The sequence below is a fragment of the Ovis aries genome, chromosome 11, assembly GCF_016772045.2.
Source record: "Ovis aries strain OAR_USU_Benz2616 breed Rambouillet chromosome 11, ARS-UI_Ramb_v3.0, whole genome shotgun sequence".
In the NCBI taxonomy this organism is placed as follows: Eukaryota; Metazoa; Chordata; class Mammalia; order Artiodactyla; family Bovidae; genus Ovis; species Ovis aries.
This window is the reverse complement of record NC_056064.1, coordinates 23,820,060-23,838,055: the sequence shown is the minus strand read 5'-3', so window position 1 is coordinate 23,838,055 and position 17,996 is coordinate 23,820,060. Positions and strand designations below refer to the sequence as shown.

The following is a 17,996-nucleotide window of genomic DNA, read 5'->3' as shown; positions in this document are numbered from 1 at the left end:
GTCCCATCCAGCCTCTTGGACATTTCCATCCAGCCAGCACAAGGAGAAATAGTGTGGAGGAAGCCGGATTTCATAAACAGAATCTCTCTCTAAATTTCCTGAACTTTGCTTTTTTGAACTCATCCTTTAAAAATTATTTTTCTGTATTTTCTTTTTTCAGGAAACAACTTTTTTATGTTATAGTATACTTGATTCTGGGCTTCCTTGGTGGCTCAGCTGGTAAAGAATCCTCCTGCAAAAGCAGGAGACCTGGGTTCAACCCCTGGGTTGGAAGATACCCTGGAGAAGGGAATAGGTATCCACTCCAGTATTCTGGCCTGGGGAACTCCATGGACTACTACATGGGGTCAAAAAAGAGTTGGACACAACTGAGTGACTTTCACTTTCATAGGTGACTGACAATGTTGTGTTAGTTTCAGATGTACAGCAAAGTGATTCAGTTATACATATACATATTTATCTATTCTTTTTCAAATTCTTTTCCCATTTAGGTTGTTACATAACATTGCAGAGTTCCCTGTGCTATACAGTAAGTCCTTGTTGGTTATCCATTTTAAATATAGCAGGCATACATGTGTTATAGATATCCAACTGTCCCAGAACTCTTTACCAAATGTACATTCTATCCTTTCCCTGCCTAGTACTAAACCAACTATGTTTAGTATCAATTTCTAATAAGTGTTGGATCTGTTTCTAACTCTCTACTGTGCCAAAGCCTTTGACTGTGTGGATCACAATAAACTGTGGAAAATTCTGAAAGAGATGGGAATACCAGACCACCTAACCTGCCTCTTGAGAAATCTGTATGCAGGTCAGGAAGCAACAGTTAGAACTGGATATGGAACAACAGACTGGTTCCAAATAGGAAAAGGAGTGTGTCAAGGTTATATATTGTCACCCTGCTTATTTAATTTCTATGCAGAGTACATCATGAGAAACGCTGGACTGGAAGAAACACAAGCTGGAATAAAGACTGCCGGGAGAAATATCAATAACCTCAGATATGCAGATGATACCACCCTTATGGCACAAAGTGAAGAGGACCTAAAAAGCCTCTTGATTCCCTCATGTCCATCGAGTCAGTGATGCCATCCAGCCATCTCATCAGCATTCAGAAAATGAAGATCATGGCATCTGGTCCCATCACTTCATGGGATATAGATGGGGAAACAGTGGAAACAGTGTCAGACTTTATTTTTCTGGGCTCCAAAATCACTGCAGATGGTGATTGCATCCATGAAATTAAAAGACGCTTACTCCTTGGAAGAAAAGTTATGACCAACCTAGATAGCATATTCAAAAGCAGAGACATTACTTTGCTGACTAAGGTCCATCTAGTCAAGGCTATGGTTTTTCCTGTGGTCATGTATGGATGTGAGAGTTGTATTATGAAGAGGGCTGAGTGCTGAAGAATTCATGCTTTTGAACTGTGGTGTTGGAGAAGACTCTTGAGAGTCCCTTGGACTGCAAGGAGATCCAACCAGTCCATTCTAAAGGAGATCAGCCCTGGAATTTCTTTGGAAGGACTGATGCTAAAGCTGAAACCCCAGGACTTTGGCCACCTCATGAGAAGAGTTGACTCATTGGAAAAGACTCTGATGCTGGGAGAGGAACTGGGGGCAGGAGGAGAAGGAGACGACAGAGGATGAGATGGCTGGATGGCATCACTGACTCGATGGACATGAGTCTGAGTGAACTCCAGGAGTTGGTGATGGACAGGGAGGCCTGGCGTGCTGCGATTCATGGGGTCGCAGAGTCAGACACGACTGAGCGACTGAACTGAACTGAACATATTACATAGATCTGTTTGTCTATTCCTATGCCAGTTCCACTCCACTGTCTGAATTACCAGAGTAAATCATTTTAATAACTGACAGGTCAGTTTCTTTCTCCTTATTCTCATGCCTCAAACTCTCTTAGTTCTCTTGGCTCTTTTTTCTCAGACTACATGAATTTTTGGATCAGTTTAGTAAATATCATCTTTTAAAGAAACCTATGGTATCTTGATTGGGATTGTGATGAACTCATAAACTAATTAGAGGTAAACTGACATTTCAATTATACAATATTGAAACTTCTGTTAATAATATTTATCTCCTTATTTTTTTAATTATTTGTTTCTTGTTGTTTGGTAAAGTTTTGTAGCTTTTCCCAGCCAGTCGGGACCTCCTCTTTTTTAAAGAATTATTTCTCTATTTCTTAAAATTTCTCTTGCTATCATGAATGGGAATAATTTTAAAAAATTATAATTTTGAATGTATAGGACAAGTGGCCGGGTAAGTGCTGCTAAGGGGAATAGACTAGCAGTCCCTGGGTCGGGAAGTTCCCCTGGAGAAGGAAATGGCAACCCACTCCACTATTCTTGCCTGGAGAATCCCATGGATGGAGGAGCCTGGCAGGCTACAGTCCATGGGATCGCAAAGAATGGGACATGACTGAATGACTAACAACAGAAACATAAGACAATATCAGTATTTTAATATTGATTATTGTGCAACTAACTTGCCTAAATCTTTTAGTATATCTAGAGTTTCTCTTGAATTTTCCTTGAAAACAACTCTGAATTCTATCTACTTTGTCCTTTCTATCCATTTCTGCTAAGTAGTAGTTGAAAGTCACCATGAAATTGGATGAGTCACCAAAGGAGATAATAATAATAATAAAAAGATAAGGAAGGTCAAAGAGAAAAACATTATGATCACATATATTAAGAGTTTGGAATATAGAAGAAACATATCAAATGTGAATGTTTACTTTAAAAATGAGATGCCCAAGAAGTAAATTCACTGATTTCACTTTGCTATGACCTAACCCAGATGGTCTTTATGATCTGCAATTTTCTGATGCCAGTGTAGGCAGTTGTGATGTCCTGGACTCTAGGGCTCATTCTCAGTTTAGTCACTGGAACACTTTCCAGTCATTCAGGGTTCTTCATGTACTAGGTATCCTTTGCACTGGAATGCTTTCTCAAAGACTCCAAAATATTATCCTTTGCTTTTCATGTGTGAGAAGATTAGCGTAGGGTTCTGGCTTCTCCATGAAGTTTTAAAGTCCTTGAAGCAGACTTTGCCATATATGAATAAAAATGGATAAGTTGTGCTTTTCCCATATTTATGCTTCTGCCTCAGGAACTAACAAAGTTTCTAGTACATCAAATATGTATGAACTTAATTGCCTGTTAAATAATTAAACCCTAGGTGTTTGGGAATGGTGCTGGGACTGGGGAGGATGGGCACTTCATAGATGACTTACTTCTTAGAATGAGTGTCCACGGCTAATTGTCAGCTAGCCCCACGGACCAACAGGGATGTTTTACCTGCAATGCACTGCCTATCTCTGGATTTGGTAAGCCCAGGTATTGAACACAGCAACCACAGGAGTCGAAAGTAGTGGTTTAAAAAGAACATTATACACAGCATTTCACTGTTAATTCTGGATTCCTCTCCCCTTTCCTGCTGAAGGATCCATGAGAGAAGACAACCAGTCCTCTACCCTTGATTTCATCCTCCTGGGAGTTAGCGGTCAGCAGGAAGAGGAAGATGTCTTCTTCATCCTCTTTCTGTTCATTTACCCCATCACACTGATTGGAAACCTGCTCATCATCTTGGCCATTCGCTGCGATGTTCGCCTCCACAACCCCATGTATTTTCTCCTTGCCAGCCTCTCCTTCGTTGATATCTTCTTCTCCTCTGTGACTATCCCTAAGGCATTGGCCAACCATCTCCTGGGCACCAGAGCCATCTCCTTTGGAGGATGCCTAACACAGATGTGTTTCATGTTAGCTCTGGGTAACACAGATAGTTACATCCTGGCTGCTATGGCCTATGATCGAGCTGTGGCCATCACCCGCCCACTTCATTACACAACAATTATGAGCCCACGGACTTGTGTCCTGCTAGTCATTGGGTCCTGGGTGATTGGAAATGCCAATGCCTTCCCGCACACTCTGCTCACAGCTAGCCTGTCCTTCTGTGGAAACCAGGAAGTAGCCAACTTCTACTGTGACATTGCCTCTTTGCTCAAGCTGTCCTGTTCTGACACCCACTTTAATGTGAAGATGATGTACCTGGGGGCTGCTGTTTTCTCTGTGCCATTACTATGCATCATCATCTCTTATGTTCAGGTCTTTTCCACAGTCTTACAGGTTCCATCCACCAAAGGTGTGCTCAAAGCCTTCTCCACCTGTGGTTCCCACCTCACAGTTGTTTCTCTGTATTATGGGACAGTCATGGGCATGTACTTCCGCCCTCTGACTAGTTACAGCCTAAAGGACTCTGTGATAACTGTGATGTACATCGCAGTGGCTCCAATGTTAAATCCTTTCATCTACAGTCTGAGGAATCGGGACATGAAGGCTGCCCTGGGGAAACTCTTCAGCAGGAGAATCTTCTCATAACCAATGTGAGATAATGTTAGAGACTGCACTAAACCAATTACGAATATACTTGAAAAGTCAGCCTTAATATACTCCTCCTCCAAGAAGCCACCTTATTTTGTACAGACATTAAATTTCCTTTCTCAGAAATCTGGTAATGGTTTGATGAGACATCCTATTATCCATGTATACATGTTATTGCTCCTTTTGGCAGAGTGGCAGGAAGGTTATTAGATCCTGTTCCAATGAGGCTACTGACTGGCAGAGTAAAGTTGAGAGTGTCTGTTGTTGTTGTTTTAATTGCTAAGTCCTGTGTAACTCTTTTGGGACCCCATGGACCACAGCCCTCCAGGCTCCTCTGTCCATGGGATTTCCCAGGCAAGCATACTGGAGTAAGTTGCCATTTCCTTCTCTAGGGGATCTTCCTGACCCAGAGATTGAATCTGCATCTCTTGCTTGGCAGGTGAATTCTTTACCACTGAGCCACCTAGGAAGCCTTGAGAATGTCTCAATCATGGTTTAAGGTGTACATAATATAAATAGAAAAGGTCTGCCTTGTCTCTGTATTAGAAGGTAAGTACTGCAGTATTTCATGCTTTGGAGTCTACAAGTTATTATTTAAACATCAGTTTGGAGGATGACTAGGTTATATCACCCCTACTTTGATTGAAAACCTTGAGGACAAGAGTTGTCTCAACACTTTGCTCTATTTCTACAAATGTTGGTCATTGCAATCAATAATTGTTTGTGAAGGTAGAATGGGTGAATGTAAGTGAATAAATTTAACCTGATAATGATTAGACATGAATTTATTTGACATTATTTACCATCTATCCTATACTGGGTACATTATAAAGTAATTTTGGGACCATTCAGGAAGCAGAAATTATAAAGACTTAACACAAGGAATTAGATACATAGATGCATTCTGAAAGTGACTAAAACAAGATAAAAGATGAATACTGATGTAATCCAAAAGTTACTAACTGCAAAAAGAAGCTGTTTTCACTAGAACTGGGGGAAAGGAAGGGGATAGGTAGTGTTACCAGAACCTAGGAGTTCAGTAGGGGGATGACCACATGCCTGAAGCTCACATCTCTGAGAGGAGCTGCCAAGCTGCTTTTACTTGGTCCTCATCTCCAGAGGTGATGCAAATGTTCATTCCTGGGGCTCTGAATCCTCATGAGTGTGTGCTAAGTCGTTTCAGCCATGTCCAACTCTTGGCGATCCCATGGATTGTAGCCACCAGGCTCCTCTGTCAGTGGGACTCTCCAGGCAAGAATACTGGAATGAGTTACCATGTCCTCCTCCAGGGGATCTTCCTGACCCAATGTGTCTCCTAAATTGCAGGCAGATTCTTTACCACTGAGTTACCTGGGAAGCCCCTAGAAAATGATGCTTTTTATTGAAAATAATGAATAAGAGAATAATTTTAAGAAAACCAGGTCTATTTTGGGCAGACTTTAAAGGTTCCTGAGGAACACACTCAGGTAAATGTTTGATAAGTCATACAATGAAGATATGAAGCTTTGCAGCAAAATTAACAGAGCATGAATCAGAGTGGCACTGATAAGTAAAGTTTGGGAACAGATAAAATTATCTAAGAGCCTCTGTAGAATGACTAAATTTCGAGAAAAGAGGGGCATAATGGACAATGAGGATTCTGGTTGGAGGGAAAAAAAAATTTGTGCAAGTTTGACTTGATGTTCCTATGAGTCAAGCTATGTGTCTCTCAATTTTCTATTCATCAAAGCACACTGCACAGTGTATTTTTATTGTGTTGACATGATAACGTTGAGCGGGCATGCAAATGCCTGTTTTGGAAAAAAAGATGGAACAATAGCCAACACAAGGAAAACAGTGATGAGTGCTACAAAAAAAGCTCCAAATGTGCCATATAGTTTCAGAAAAAGTAGATATTTCTTTAAAGATCAAATATATTGGGTTGGCAAAAAAAATCAGCTGACACACATACATTATTGATACTATGCATAAAATAGGTAACTAATGTATATGCAGAGTACATTATGAGAAACATTGGACTGGAAGAAACACAAGCTGGAATCAAGATTTCCAGGAGAAATATCAATCACCTCAGATATGCAGATGACACCACCCTTATGGCAGAAAGTGAAGAGGAACTAAAAAGCCTCTTGATGAAAGTGAAAGAGGAGAGTGAAAAAGTTGGCTTATAGCTCAACATTCAGAAAACGAAGATCATGGCATCCAGTCCCATCACTTCATGGGATATAGATGGGGAAACAGTGGAAACAGTGTCAGACTTTATTTTTCTGGGCTCCAAAATCACTGCCGATGGTGACTGCAGCCATGAAATCAAAAGATGCTTACTCCTTGGAAGAAAAGTTATGACCAACCTAGATAGCATATTCAAAAGCAGAGACATTACTTTGCCGACTAAAGTCCATCTAGTCAAGGCTATGGTTTTTCCAGTAGTCATGTATGGATGTGAGAGTTGGACTGTGAAGAAAGCTGAGAGCCAAAGAATTGATGCTTTTGAACTGTGGTGTTGGAGAAGACTCTTGAGAGTCCCTTGGACTGCAAGGAGATCCAACCAGTCCATTCTGAAGGAGATCAGCCCAGGGATTTCTTTGGAAGGAATGATGCTGAAGCTGAAACTCCAGTACTTTGGTCACCTCATGTGAAGAGTTGACTCATTGATCTGATGCTGGGAGGGATTGAGGGCAGGAGGAGAAGGGGACGACAGAGGATGAGATGGCTGGATGGCATCACTGACCCGATGGACGTGAGTCTGAGTGAACTCCAGGAGTTAGTGATGGACAGGGAGGCCTGGCATGCTGCGATTCATAGGGTCGCAAAGAGTCGGACACGACTGAGCGACTGAACTAACTGAACTAATGCGAACATACTATATAGCACAGGAAACTCTACTTAACTCACTGTGGTGACCTGAATGGGAAGAAAGTCCAAAAGGAAGGGGATATATGCATATGTATGGCTGATTCACTTTGCTATACCATGGAAACTAACACAACATTATGAACAACTGTACTCCAATAAAAATTACTTTTTAAGAGTTCTTGGGAACACGTGTACACCCATTTCGGACTCATGTTGATGTATGGCAAAACCAATACAGTATTGTAAAGTAAAATAAAGTAAATAAATAAATAAAGTAGAGGGGGGAAAAAGAGTTCTTGATTAATATCTTATAGAAAAACCTGAATGAAACTTTTGGCCAACCCAATACACGTGTGTGTGTATGTTCTCTAACTATATTACATACATTATTGGCTCTTTAAATTTTCAAAAAGCCCTACAGCACAAAATTGTAGCCCTCTTATACAGACAAGAACACCAAACCTCCAAAAGGTGAAATGACTTCATTGATGTGTTTCAAGAGGATGGTGGCTCAATGGTAAAGAATCTGCCTGCAATGCAGGATACCTAGGTTCCATACCTGGGTCAGGAAGATTCCCCAGGGGAGAAAATGACAAGCCACTCCAGTATTCTTGCCTGAGAAATCCCATGGACAGAGGAGCCTGGTGGGCTACAGTCTACAGACTCGCAAAGAGTCAGGCACGACTTAGCAACCGAACAACAAACAACAGGGATATGAGGATTCAGATTCAGTTTTCCTCTTGACCAGTACATTCCCCTGGCTAAGCTGACCCACAGAGGAGACATAACATAATAAGGATAGATATATAAGCAAGTCAGAATTTGTGCACTGGCAGAAGACTTGGCTAGAATGTTTATAATTAGAGAGGGCACTCCGGACAGAGCGCTAGTTGAACGATAGGACAGAAATGGGAAATACGGGCTCACATAGAAGTTACCAACTTTAAAGCAGTGAAGTGATTCTTCTAGTCTCAGTGTCTATCCTTACACCATCGTTCAGTCCATCTAAATATATCTGGCATCACTAAAGAGGATGCCAAGGAAATCCACAAGGAGAGAACGCTAGTAACATAAACCACAGCTGTCACACTCATTTATATCTCTGGTTTCCCAGGAAGTCATGTAAATTGTTCAGGGATGTGACACTGGGCCATGGGCTGGGGTAAAAAAATAAAAGCAGAGGAAGTATCTCTTCTCTAAAATCACACTTTTTTTAAAGAGAAAGGGACCAAGATGGCATCATGCACAGACGCACCAAATCTATACCTATTAATACAAACAGAGCAATTCCTTCCAAAGAGCTGAGGGTTGATTGAGCAGCTTTTACACACAGAAGGACCACCCAGCAATGGGTAGGAAAGGGACTTCCCTGGCAGTCCAGTAGTTAGGACCTCGCCTTCCAATGCAGGGTGTTCGGGTTCCACCCCTGCTCAGGGAGCTAAATCCCAAATGGCTCACAACCAAATAAAAAAAGAAAGCATAAAACAGAAGCAATACTACAGCAAATTCAATAGAGACTTTTTAAATGGTCCATTTCAAAACAAATCTTAAAAAAAATAAAGAAATGGGGAGCTTCCCTGGTGGTCCAGTGGTTAAGAATCTGCCTGCTAATGCAGGGGACATGAATTCTCTCTCTGGCCTGGGAAGATTCCACATGCCATAGGACAACTGAACCCATGTGTCACAACCACTAAGCATGCGCTCTAGAGCCTGAAAGCCGCAACTACTGAGCCCACGTGTCGCAACTACTGAAGCCCACGCACCCTAGAGCCTGTGCTCTGCAACAAGAGAAGCCACTGTAATGAGAAGCCTGCGCACTGCAACAGAGTAACCCCTGCATGCCGCAACTAGTGAAAGCCCGTGAGCAGCAATGAAGATTCAGCACAGCCAAAAAATAAAATAAAGACATCTTTTAAAAATAAAGAAATGGGTAGGAAAGATGGAGACATGGTACCCACGGGAACCCCAACCCCCATGCAACAACCTACAGGAGGGGGGATGTTACTGAGGAGCCTGAGCACAGACTCACCTGTTCTAGGACACAGTGAAAAAGCAGCAGTTTCAAGCATCTCTAGACTACCTTGGGGGCTTCCTTGGTGGCTCAGTTGGTAAAGAATCCACCTGCAATGCAGGAAACCCAGGTTTGATCCCTGGGTCGGGAAGATCCCCTGGAGAAGGAAATGGCAACCCATTCCAGTATTCTTGCCTGGAAAATCCCATGGACAGAGGAGCCTGGCCAGCTATCGTCCATGGGGTCACAAAGAGTCAGATATGACTAAACCACCACCACCAGTCTACATGGGAAGAAGTTTTTTTTTAAATATACATTTCTACTCTTTTCTCAGATAGAGTTCTAGAGAAAGATGAAATAGAATTATATTATGTTTCACACTTAACACCAGAAAGATTTCTGTGTAGGCTGGAAGTAAGACAGCAGCTTAATCATACCATAATCTTTACAGCTCCCAAGGGCTGGTTCCATTTTGTGCTGAAGCAGAGAATAGGGGCCCACCTTTCAACAAAGAGGCCAGAATAGGTCAACCCAGGGCTTTGACCCTGGAGACAGACTCTGGGAAGATATTGCCCATCCTTTTTTTTCTAGGGAAGAACTCTGAGATCAATCACTCCTGAGAACCACTGTGTCCCATTAGGGCACAGCTGTAGAAGCACGCAAAGAGTCTCCACAATTACTCTGACTGATTGGAATGAAGGTCTGAGCGAATCATGTTTCAGGAGACTTTAAAACCTGCTGCATAATTCCAAATGTTCCCCTTGCTGTGACCACATTGCTTCCTTACAGAGGAAGCTAGAATCCTCATCTCCAGTCTCCATCCAGGACAGCTCTTCCCACCCCTTCTGCTCCACAATTAGGAAACTTAGGGTCCTTCTTTCCAAACCTCCCCAGGCCTATCTCCTTCCCCACAGGAAGAGACGATCAACTCTGCCAAGCTACTATCAGCACTTTCTCCAGCACACCTACTCCCCAGGAGGAATCTCCTAGAACAGGTGGCTGTAAAATCCCTTTTGTGGAAGAGGACAGAAGGCCACAAGAACAGGACCCTTTTTGAACATTTTCTGAGCTGACTTCCCAGGTAGAGGCTTTGGATACTGGAGAAGTGACTCTGAATCTCAGTGACAGCATGAGATAGATAACCTGCAACTGCACTACATGTATTATCTCCTTTGAGTCTCATAAAACCCTCAAGAGGTAAGTAGAATTATTATATGCTTTTATCAGATGAAAAAATAATTAACAGAATCACCTAAAGTCAAACAGAGATGGTAGCAAAACTAGGACTCAAGAACCAAAGTTCTCAAGATTTGATGGGTGTGTGTGAGAGAGAGACAGACAGACAGACAGACAGGGACAACATGCTTCCCTTCTGATAGAACTTCTCCTTGGGCTTTCTCTAAAAATAACAGAATGAGATGGAGCAGCTCTGATTTGGTTGTCTCGGTCTTGAACTGTCCACTTTCTAAAGTAATGTTGTTTGTGTGTGCACACACTAGCCATCACACAAGTGCATTATTTTAGAAAAGAGCTAAGGACGGAACTCCTTTCACCCCCACATTCAATGGTGCCTGCTAAGAAGCTCCTCCAGGAAATTACGCTATTTCATTGTCAAAGCACTGATGCGCCGGCCTATCAGGGAGTCTCAGAGCATTCAGAGGATGCCTTTAGGTATGCTTCCTGCATCATACAGCAAGGGGAAGCATTTGGCTTCTTCTGTCCTCAGCATGACCACACTCATGCCACGGATATCACAGAGTCTAAACACCTCCCATGGAAGTGGATTTTAGCAGGCAGCATTTCCTGGGACTCTGGCTTAACTCCAGGGAACTCGAGGCTCTTACTCTGCCTGTAGCTTCATGCTGATCCCTGCCTGCCCCCTTTCTCCCATCCCTGGCTCCTCTCTGTGGGGGCATATGCTTTTTTACTTCTTTCTCTAGGGTTTCTGCAGAAATCATTTCTTCCCATGATGACACTGACATCCACCACTAAGGATCTCTATCATCAATCCTTGTGCTCAGGAATCTCTGCTCTCGTTCCCTGTTTCTCTGGTTCCTGTGTTGATTATACCAACCGCTTCTTTTCTGGTGCTAGTCTTACATTCTTTCATTATTTATCTTTTTTATTTCCTTGTGGTTGTTCTTGCACAAGATAAGCATTCAAAACACTGCCTTATGAATCAGTCAACTATTTAATATCTATGTCCAAATTTCTCTGTTTACATTAAATAAAAGGTTGCATACCTGTATTATCAGAAAAGGTTAATTATACTCACATCCACTATATTATCTTTGTACCTAATGAATAAAGTACAAATTACCTGTGTTGGTCAAAACTCCTCACAATATTTCTTTTCCTGATTGAATTCTTCTTATTCCCCTACCTGAACCCTCAGCTTCTGATAAAAATATACAACATGTGGTTCTGCCTGAAGGTACACTTCACTGTCTAAACAATTTGTCCTTGAGATTTTTTCCATGATAAGAAACTTGGACTTCATCTATTAGGTGATATGTAGAAAATGAGTGGTTTTAAAGAGATAGACAAAATCACATTTGTATTTTATAATATAATTGTGAGTTCAATAAGCAGCCATCTCTATAAATAAGCCTAGATGAGCATTGTATTTGGCCTCTGGGTCCCCATTCCCAGTCTAAATAACTTTCATTTATTTTTAAACTCTTCACAAGGAACATTTTGTCTCCTATACTGACTGAAAAATAGATTTGAACCACCCAGCTTCATGACTACACTCTAGACTCAATTATCATCCAACCTGTGAAATGTATATTTTAAGTTAAATTTACCTATTATAAAGTTATTAAAACATCATAATGACAAAGAGTATAACATTAAATAAACTTATCATCTAGATTTAACAAATATAAGATTTTATCAAATTTACTCCAGTTTTTTTTTTGGAATATGGTTGATTTACAGTGTTGAGTTAGTTTCAGGTATATATAGCAAAGTGATTCAGTTTGCTCCAAATTTTTTAAAGAAATAAATATTAGATACATTCAAAACTCCATTTATTCCCATCCCAAATCTCAAATTTTTCCTTTTCATTCCAGCAATAACTGTAATTCTAGAGCTGATAATATACTCCCATTCAGAATTTAGACTTATAAATTAAAATATATCAGATAGAAAACGATGGTTGTCAAAACTAAAGCACTGAGTGCTTTACTTTAGTCTCTACTTCTGTTTTGTCAATAAGTTCATCTGTACCATTTTTCTAGATTCCACATATAAGTGATACTACACTATATAAAAACAAACTACGGATACCAATGGGGGAAGGAGAGATGGGATAAATTGGGAGACTAGGATTGACATCCACACACTACTATGTATAAGATAGATAATTAATGCTGCTACTGCTAAGTCGCTTCAGTAGTGTCCAACTCTGTGCAACCCCATAGACGGCAGCCCACCAGGCTTCCCTGTCCCTGGGATTCTCCAGGCAAGAATACTGCAGTGGGTTGCCATTTTCTTCTCCAATGCATGAAAGTAAAAAGGGAAAGTGAAGTCACTCAGTCCTCAGCGACCCCATGGACTGCAGCCTACCAGGCTCCTCCATCCATGGGATTTGTCAGGCAAGAGTACTGGAGTGGGTTGCCATAATGAGAACTTACTATATTGCACTTCCCTGGTGGCTTAGAGGGTAAATCATCTGCCTGCAATGCAGGAGACCTGGGTTCGATCCCTGGGTCAGGAAGATCCCCTGGAGAAGGAAATGGCAACCCATTCCAATATTCTTGCCTGGAAAATCCCACGGACAGAGGAGCCTGGTAGGATACAGTCCATGGGGCCGCAAAGTCGGACACGACTGAGTGACTTCACTTATTAGAGCACAGGGAAATATACTCAATGCTCCTTGGCGACCTAAATGGGAAGGAAATCTAAAAAAAGAGGGGATATATGTATGTATAACTGATTGACTTTGATGTACAGAAGAACCTAAAACCACATTGTAAAGCAATTATACCCCAATTAAAAATTGATTTTAAAAAACTAAAGTACAGAGACAACAAATAGAAAAGTTGGTTTATAGACCAATTATTTGAAATTAAATCAACAAGATCAGATGTAGAGGTGAGGGAAAACTGGGTGAGTGTGCCCAGGAGTACACCACATGTGGGGAGCCCATATAATAAACCTGGGTATAATTCAAGAAATATTGAGTGTAAACTTATTGGTACACAAAATGAACATTACTTCACAAAAATTTCCCTGGAAGAGATAAAAATAAAGAAGGTTTTCCTTCTCAAAAAACCTTGCCAAGTATTTAGGTTGTATATGCAGTGTATAGGGATTCTTAGACATGTTACAGTACAGCAAATGTGGAAATAAAGGAAAGAGAGATCAAGTGTACAGATGTAGATCAGACAGTCTACTAAGCAGTAGCTGAAGCCACAATGGGGTTGAATGAGTCATTAAAAGAAATAACATAGCAAAGGAAGAGAAAACAGAAAGCGTTGAGCTTATATATAATTAAGGGTTTGGAAAAGAGGTAAAACCTACCAAGAGCTAGTAGAGAATATATACTTTGAAAATGGGACATCTGAGGAGGAGTTTACTAGGGTTGCTTTGCTAGGACCTATTCCAAGTTGTCTTTCTGATCTGTGTACATGTGTGCTGTCACTCAGCCATGTCTGACTGTTTACAACCCCATGAACTGTACTCCACCAGGCTTCTCTAGCCATGGAATTTTCCAGGCAAGAATATTGGAATGGGTCACCTTTTCCTACTCCAGGGGATCTTCCCCACCCAGGGACTGAAACTTCGTCTCCTGCATCTCCTGCATCGGCAGGTGAATTCTTTACCACTGAGTCACCTGGGAAGCCCATATTTTGATTTACAATCTTCTAACACCAGAGAGTTCCAGAAAAACATCTATTTCTGCTTTATTTACTATGCCAAAGCCTTTGACTGTGTGGATCACAATAAAGGTGGAAAATTCTGAAAGAGATGGGAATACCAGACCACCTGACCTGCCTCTTGAGAAACCTGTATGCAGGTCAGGAAGCAACAGTTAGAACTGGATATGGAACAACAGACTGGTTCCAAATGGGAAAAGGAGTACGTCAAGGCTGTATATTGTCACCCTGCTTATTTAACTTATATGCAGAGTATGTCATGAGAAACGCTGGGCTGGATGAAGCAAAAGCTGGAATCAAGATTGCCAAGAGAAATATCAATCACCTCAGATATGCAGATGACACCACCCTTATAGCAGAAAGTGAGGAACTAAAAAGCCTTTAATGAAACTGAAAGAGAAGAGTGAAAAAGTTGGCTTAAAGTTCAACATTCAGAAAACTAAGATCATGGCATCCAGTCCCGTCACTTCATGGCAAATAGATGGGGAAACAGTGGAAACAGTGGCTGACTTTATATTTGGGGGCTCCAAAATCACTGCAGATGGTGATTGCAGCCATGAAATTAAAAGACACTTACTCTTTGGAAGGAAAGTTATGACCAACCTAGACAGCATATTAAAAAGCAGAGATATTACTTTGTCAACAAAGGTCCATCTCATCAAGGCTATGGTTTTTCCAGTAGTCATGTATGGATGTGAGAGTTGGACTATAAAGAAAGCTGAGCACCGAAGAAGTGATGCTTTTGAACTATGGTGTTGGAGAAGACTCTTGAAAGTTCCTTGGACTGCAAGGAGATCCAACCAGTCCATCCTAAAGGAGATTAGTCCTGGGTGTTCACTGGTAGAACTGATGTTGAAGCTGAAACTCCAATACTTTGGCCACCTGATGCAAAAAGTTGACTCATTTGAAAAGACCTTGACACTGGCAAAGATTGAGGGCAGAAGGAGAAGGGGATGACAGAGGATGAGATGGTTGGATGGCATCACCAACTCAATGACATGAGTTTGGGTGAACTCCGGGAGTTGGTGCTGGACAGGGAAGCCTGGCGTGCTGCGGTTCATGGGGTTGCAAAGAGTTAGACACGAGTGCAGACGCCTGATACCACCTGGGCTCTGGGATCAGTCAATAGAACAGTTTCTAATTATCCAGGATGCTCCATGTACAACACATTCTTTGTACTGAAGTTTTTTCTTCAAATGCTGTCCTTTTCCTATCATGTACAATAAAATTCCTGTAACAATTAGGATTATCCATGAAGTTATAAGGTAGAGCAGAGACTATGTCATATATGTCGAATAAATAAACAGACAACCATATTTTCAACATGCTCATGGTTTTTCCACAAGGCCTTACAAAGTATTTAGCACAAACAAATTGAAATTTAATTGTTGAATGATTAAATCAAAGGTTTTGAATCAGGAGAATGGGCATCACTTATCTTCTTAGCATGTGTCAAAGGCTCTCTGACAATTAGATTGATGAAAAGTGATCATTTTCCCCAAATATTAACTATCTCTGAATTTAGCATACCCAAGTATAAACACAGGTAATCCAATGTGATGAATAAAGAATATATTAGACACAGTACTTCACTAAAAATTCTGCTTTCTTCTCTTCCCTTGCCAACAAAGGAGCTATGAGAGATGAAAACCAATCCTCTGTCCTGGATATCTTCCTCCTAGGAGTTAGTGGTCATCAGGAACAAGAAGACTTCTTCTTCATCCTTTTCTTGTTCATTTACCCCATCACATTGATTGGAAACCTGCTCATCATCTTGGCCATTCGCTCTGACATTCGCCTCCACAACCCCATGTATTTTCTCCTTGCCAACCTCTCCTTTGTTGACATCTTCTTCTCCTCTGTAACCATCCCTAAGGCACTGGCCAACCACCTCCTGGGCACCAGAGCCATCTCCTTTGGAGGATGCCTAACACAGATGTATTTCATGATTGCCTTGGCTAACACAGATAGTTACATCCTGGCTGCTATGGCCTATGATCGAGCTGTGGCCATCACCCGCCCACTTCATTACACAACAATTATGAGCCCACGGACTTGTGTCCTGCTAGTCACTGCATCTTGGGTGGTTGGAAATGCCAATGCCTTTCCCCATACCCTGCTCACAGCTAGCCTGTCCTTCTGTGGAAACCAGGAAGTGGCCAATTTCTACTGTGATATTGCCTCTTTGCTCAAGCTGTCCTGTTCTGACATCCACTTTAATGTGAAGATGATGTACCTGGGAGTTGGTGTTTTCTCCGTGCCATTACTATGCATCATCATCTCTTACGTTCAGGTCTTTTCCACAGTCTTACGGGTTCCATCCACCAAAGGTGTGCTCAAAGCCTTCTCCACCTGTGGTTCCCACCTCACAGTTGTTTCTCTGTATTATGGGACAGTCATGGGCATGTACTTCCGCCCTCTGACTAGTTACAGCCTAAAGGATGCTGTGATAACTGTGATGTATATCGCAGTGACCCCAATGTTAAATCCTTTCATCTATACTCTGAGAAATAGGGTCATGAAAGCTGCCCTGGAAAAACTCTTCAGCAAGAGAACATCCTCACATCCAATATGAGCTCATACACTGAAGACAGCAGTCACCAATTAGGGTATACCTGCAGACCCATCCCCAACATCATCCCCTCCAAAAAGCTGCCTAGATCTTTCCTTCAGGAAATTCCTCCTCTCAGAAACCTTGTAACAGTTGTGAACCACGTTACTCAGATCACCACTTTGTACATTTTGTTTCACTTTGGCAGGAATATTGGGTTCATACCCCAGTCAAACAACTGATTGCGAGAGGAAAAGTGAGAAAGACTGAGGTTCAGCCTCTACATCCACATGTAAAGAATAATACCTGCCTAGTCACTGTCATGGAGAAGGCAATGGCACCCCACTCCAGTACTCTTGCCTGGAAAATCCTATGGACGGAAGAGCCTGGTGGGCTGCAATCCATGGGGTCGCTAAAAGTTGGACACGACTGAGCAACTTCACTTTCACCTTTCACTTTCAGGCACTGGAGAAGGAAATAGCAACCCACTCCAGTGTTCTTGCCTGGAGAATCCCAGGGATGGGGGAGACTGGCAGGCTGCCGTCTCTGGGGTCGCACAGAGTCAGACACGACTGAAGTGACTTAGCAGCAGCAGCAGTCACTGTCATAGGTGCAAAGACCACTATGGTTCAGACTATGAAGACTATAAATCACTATTCAAATGTCATTAGATTTTTAATAATTATGCTAATTATTAAATTACTACATTTAATCACCTCTGTTGTTTGCAAGCCTCTTAAGGCAGTAGCCGTCTTAACATATCACCATACCTTTCACAGTCTTGGCCATATAAAGTGCATCCAATGAATGCTGGTGGAAAGCAAAATATATGAAGCTATTAGTCTTTAAACTATAATATAATCATGATTATATGTAATCATAGTGGATATTGCATCCATTATGTACCTCGAATGTCAAAAAGGATTCACTCTGGGAACAGAAATCATAACAGGTATGTTTAAATAAGAAGATTTACTTCCCACAAAATGGTTGATGTGGAATCACTTCGGTGTGGAATCAAAAAAAATCGTACAATTGTTTCCTTAATTTCTTTTTCCACTTTCTCATTATTAGTGTATAGGAATGCAACGGATTTCTGTGTGTTGATTTTATATCCCGCAACTTTACTATATTCATTGATTAGCTCTAGTAATTTTCTGGTGGAGTCTTTAGGGTTTTCTACGTAGAGGATCATGTCATCTGCAAACAGTGAGAGTTTTACTTCTTCTTTTCCAATTTGGATTCCTTTTATTTCTTTTTCTGCACTGATTGCTGTGGCCATTAAGGAAACAATTC

At 41.4% G+C, this 17,996-nt stretch overlaps 2 protein-coding genes across 2 annotated transcripts; both read left to right on the top strand.

The window, feature by feature from the left end:
• Window positions 1-3,466: 3,466 nt before the first annotated feature.
• Window positions 3,467-4,396, top strand: LOC101107296 (olfactory receptor 1A1-like). The gene has a single exon (XM_012185489.4). It carries the CDS (start codon window positions 3,467-3,469, stop codon window positions 4,394-4,396), a length of 930 nt encoding a protein of 309 aa, XP_012040879.3.
• Window positions 4,397-15,785: 11,389 nt separating this feature from the next.
• Window positions 15,786-16,724, top strand: LOC101107034 (olfactory receptor 1A1-like). The gene has a single exon (XM_004013254.3). The coding sequence runs from the start codon at window positions 15,786-15,788 to the stop codon at window positions 16,722-16,724; it is 939 nt and encodes a 312-aa protein (XP_004013303.2).
• The last annotated feature ends 1,272 nt before the right edge of the window (window positions 16,725-17,996 follow it).

What these genes read in the sequence shown, in the direction of transcription:
- LOC101107296 (XM_012185489.4), top strand. Translation starts at nt 3,467, where the DNA reads ATGAGAGAAGACAACCAGTCCTCTACCCTTGATTTCATCCTCCTGGGA.
- LOC101107034 (XM_004013254.3), top strand. Translation starts at nt 15,786, where the DNA reads ATGAGAGATGAAAACCAATCCTCTGTCCTGGATATCTTCCTCCTAGGA.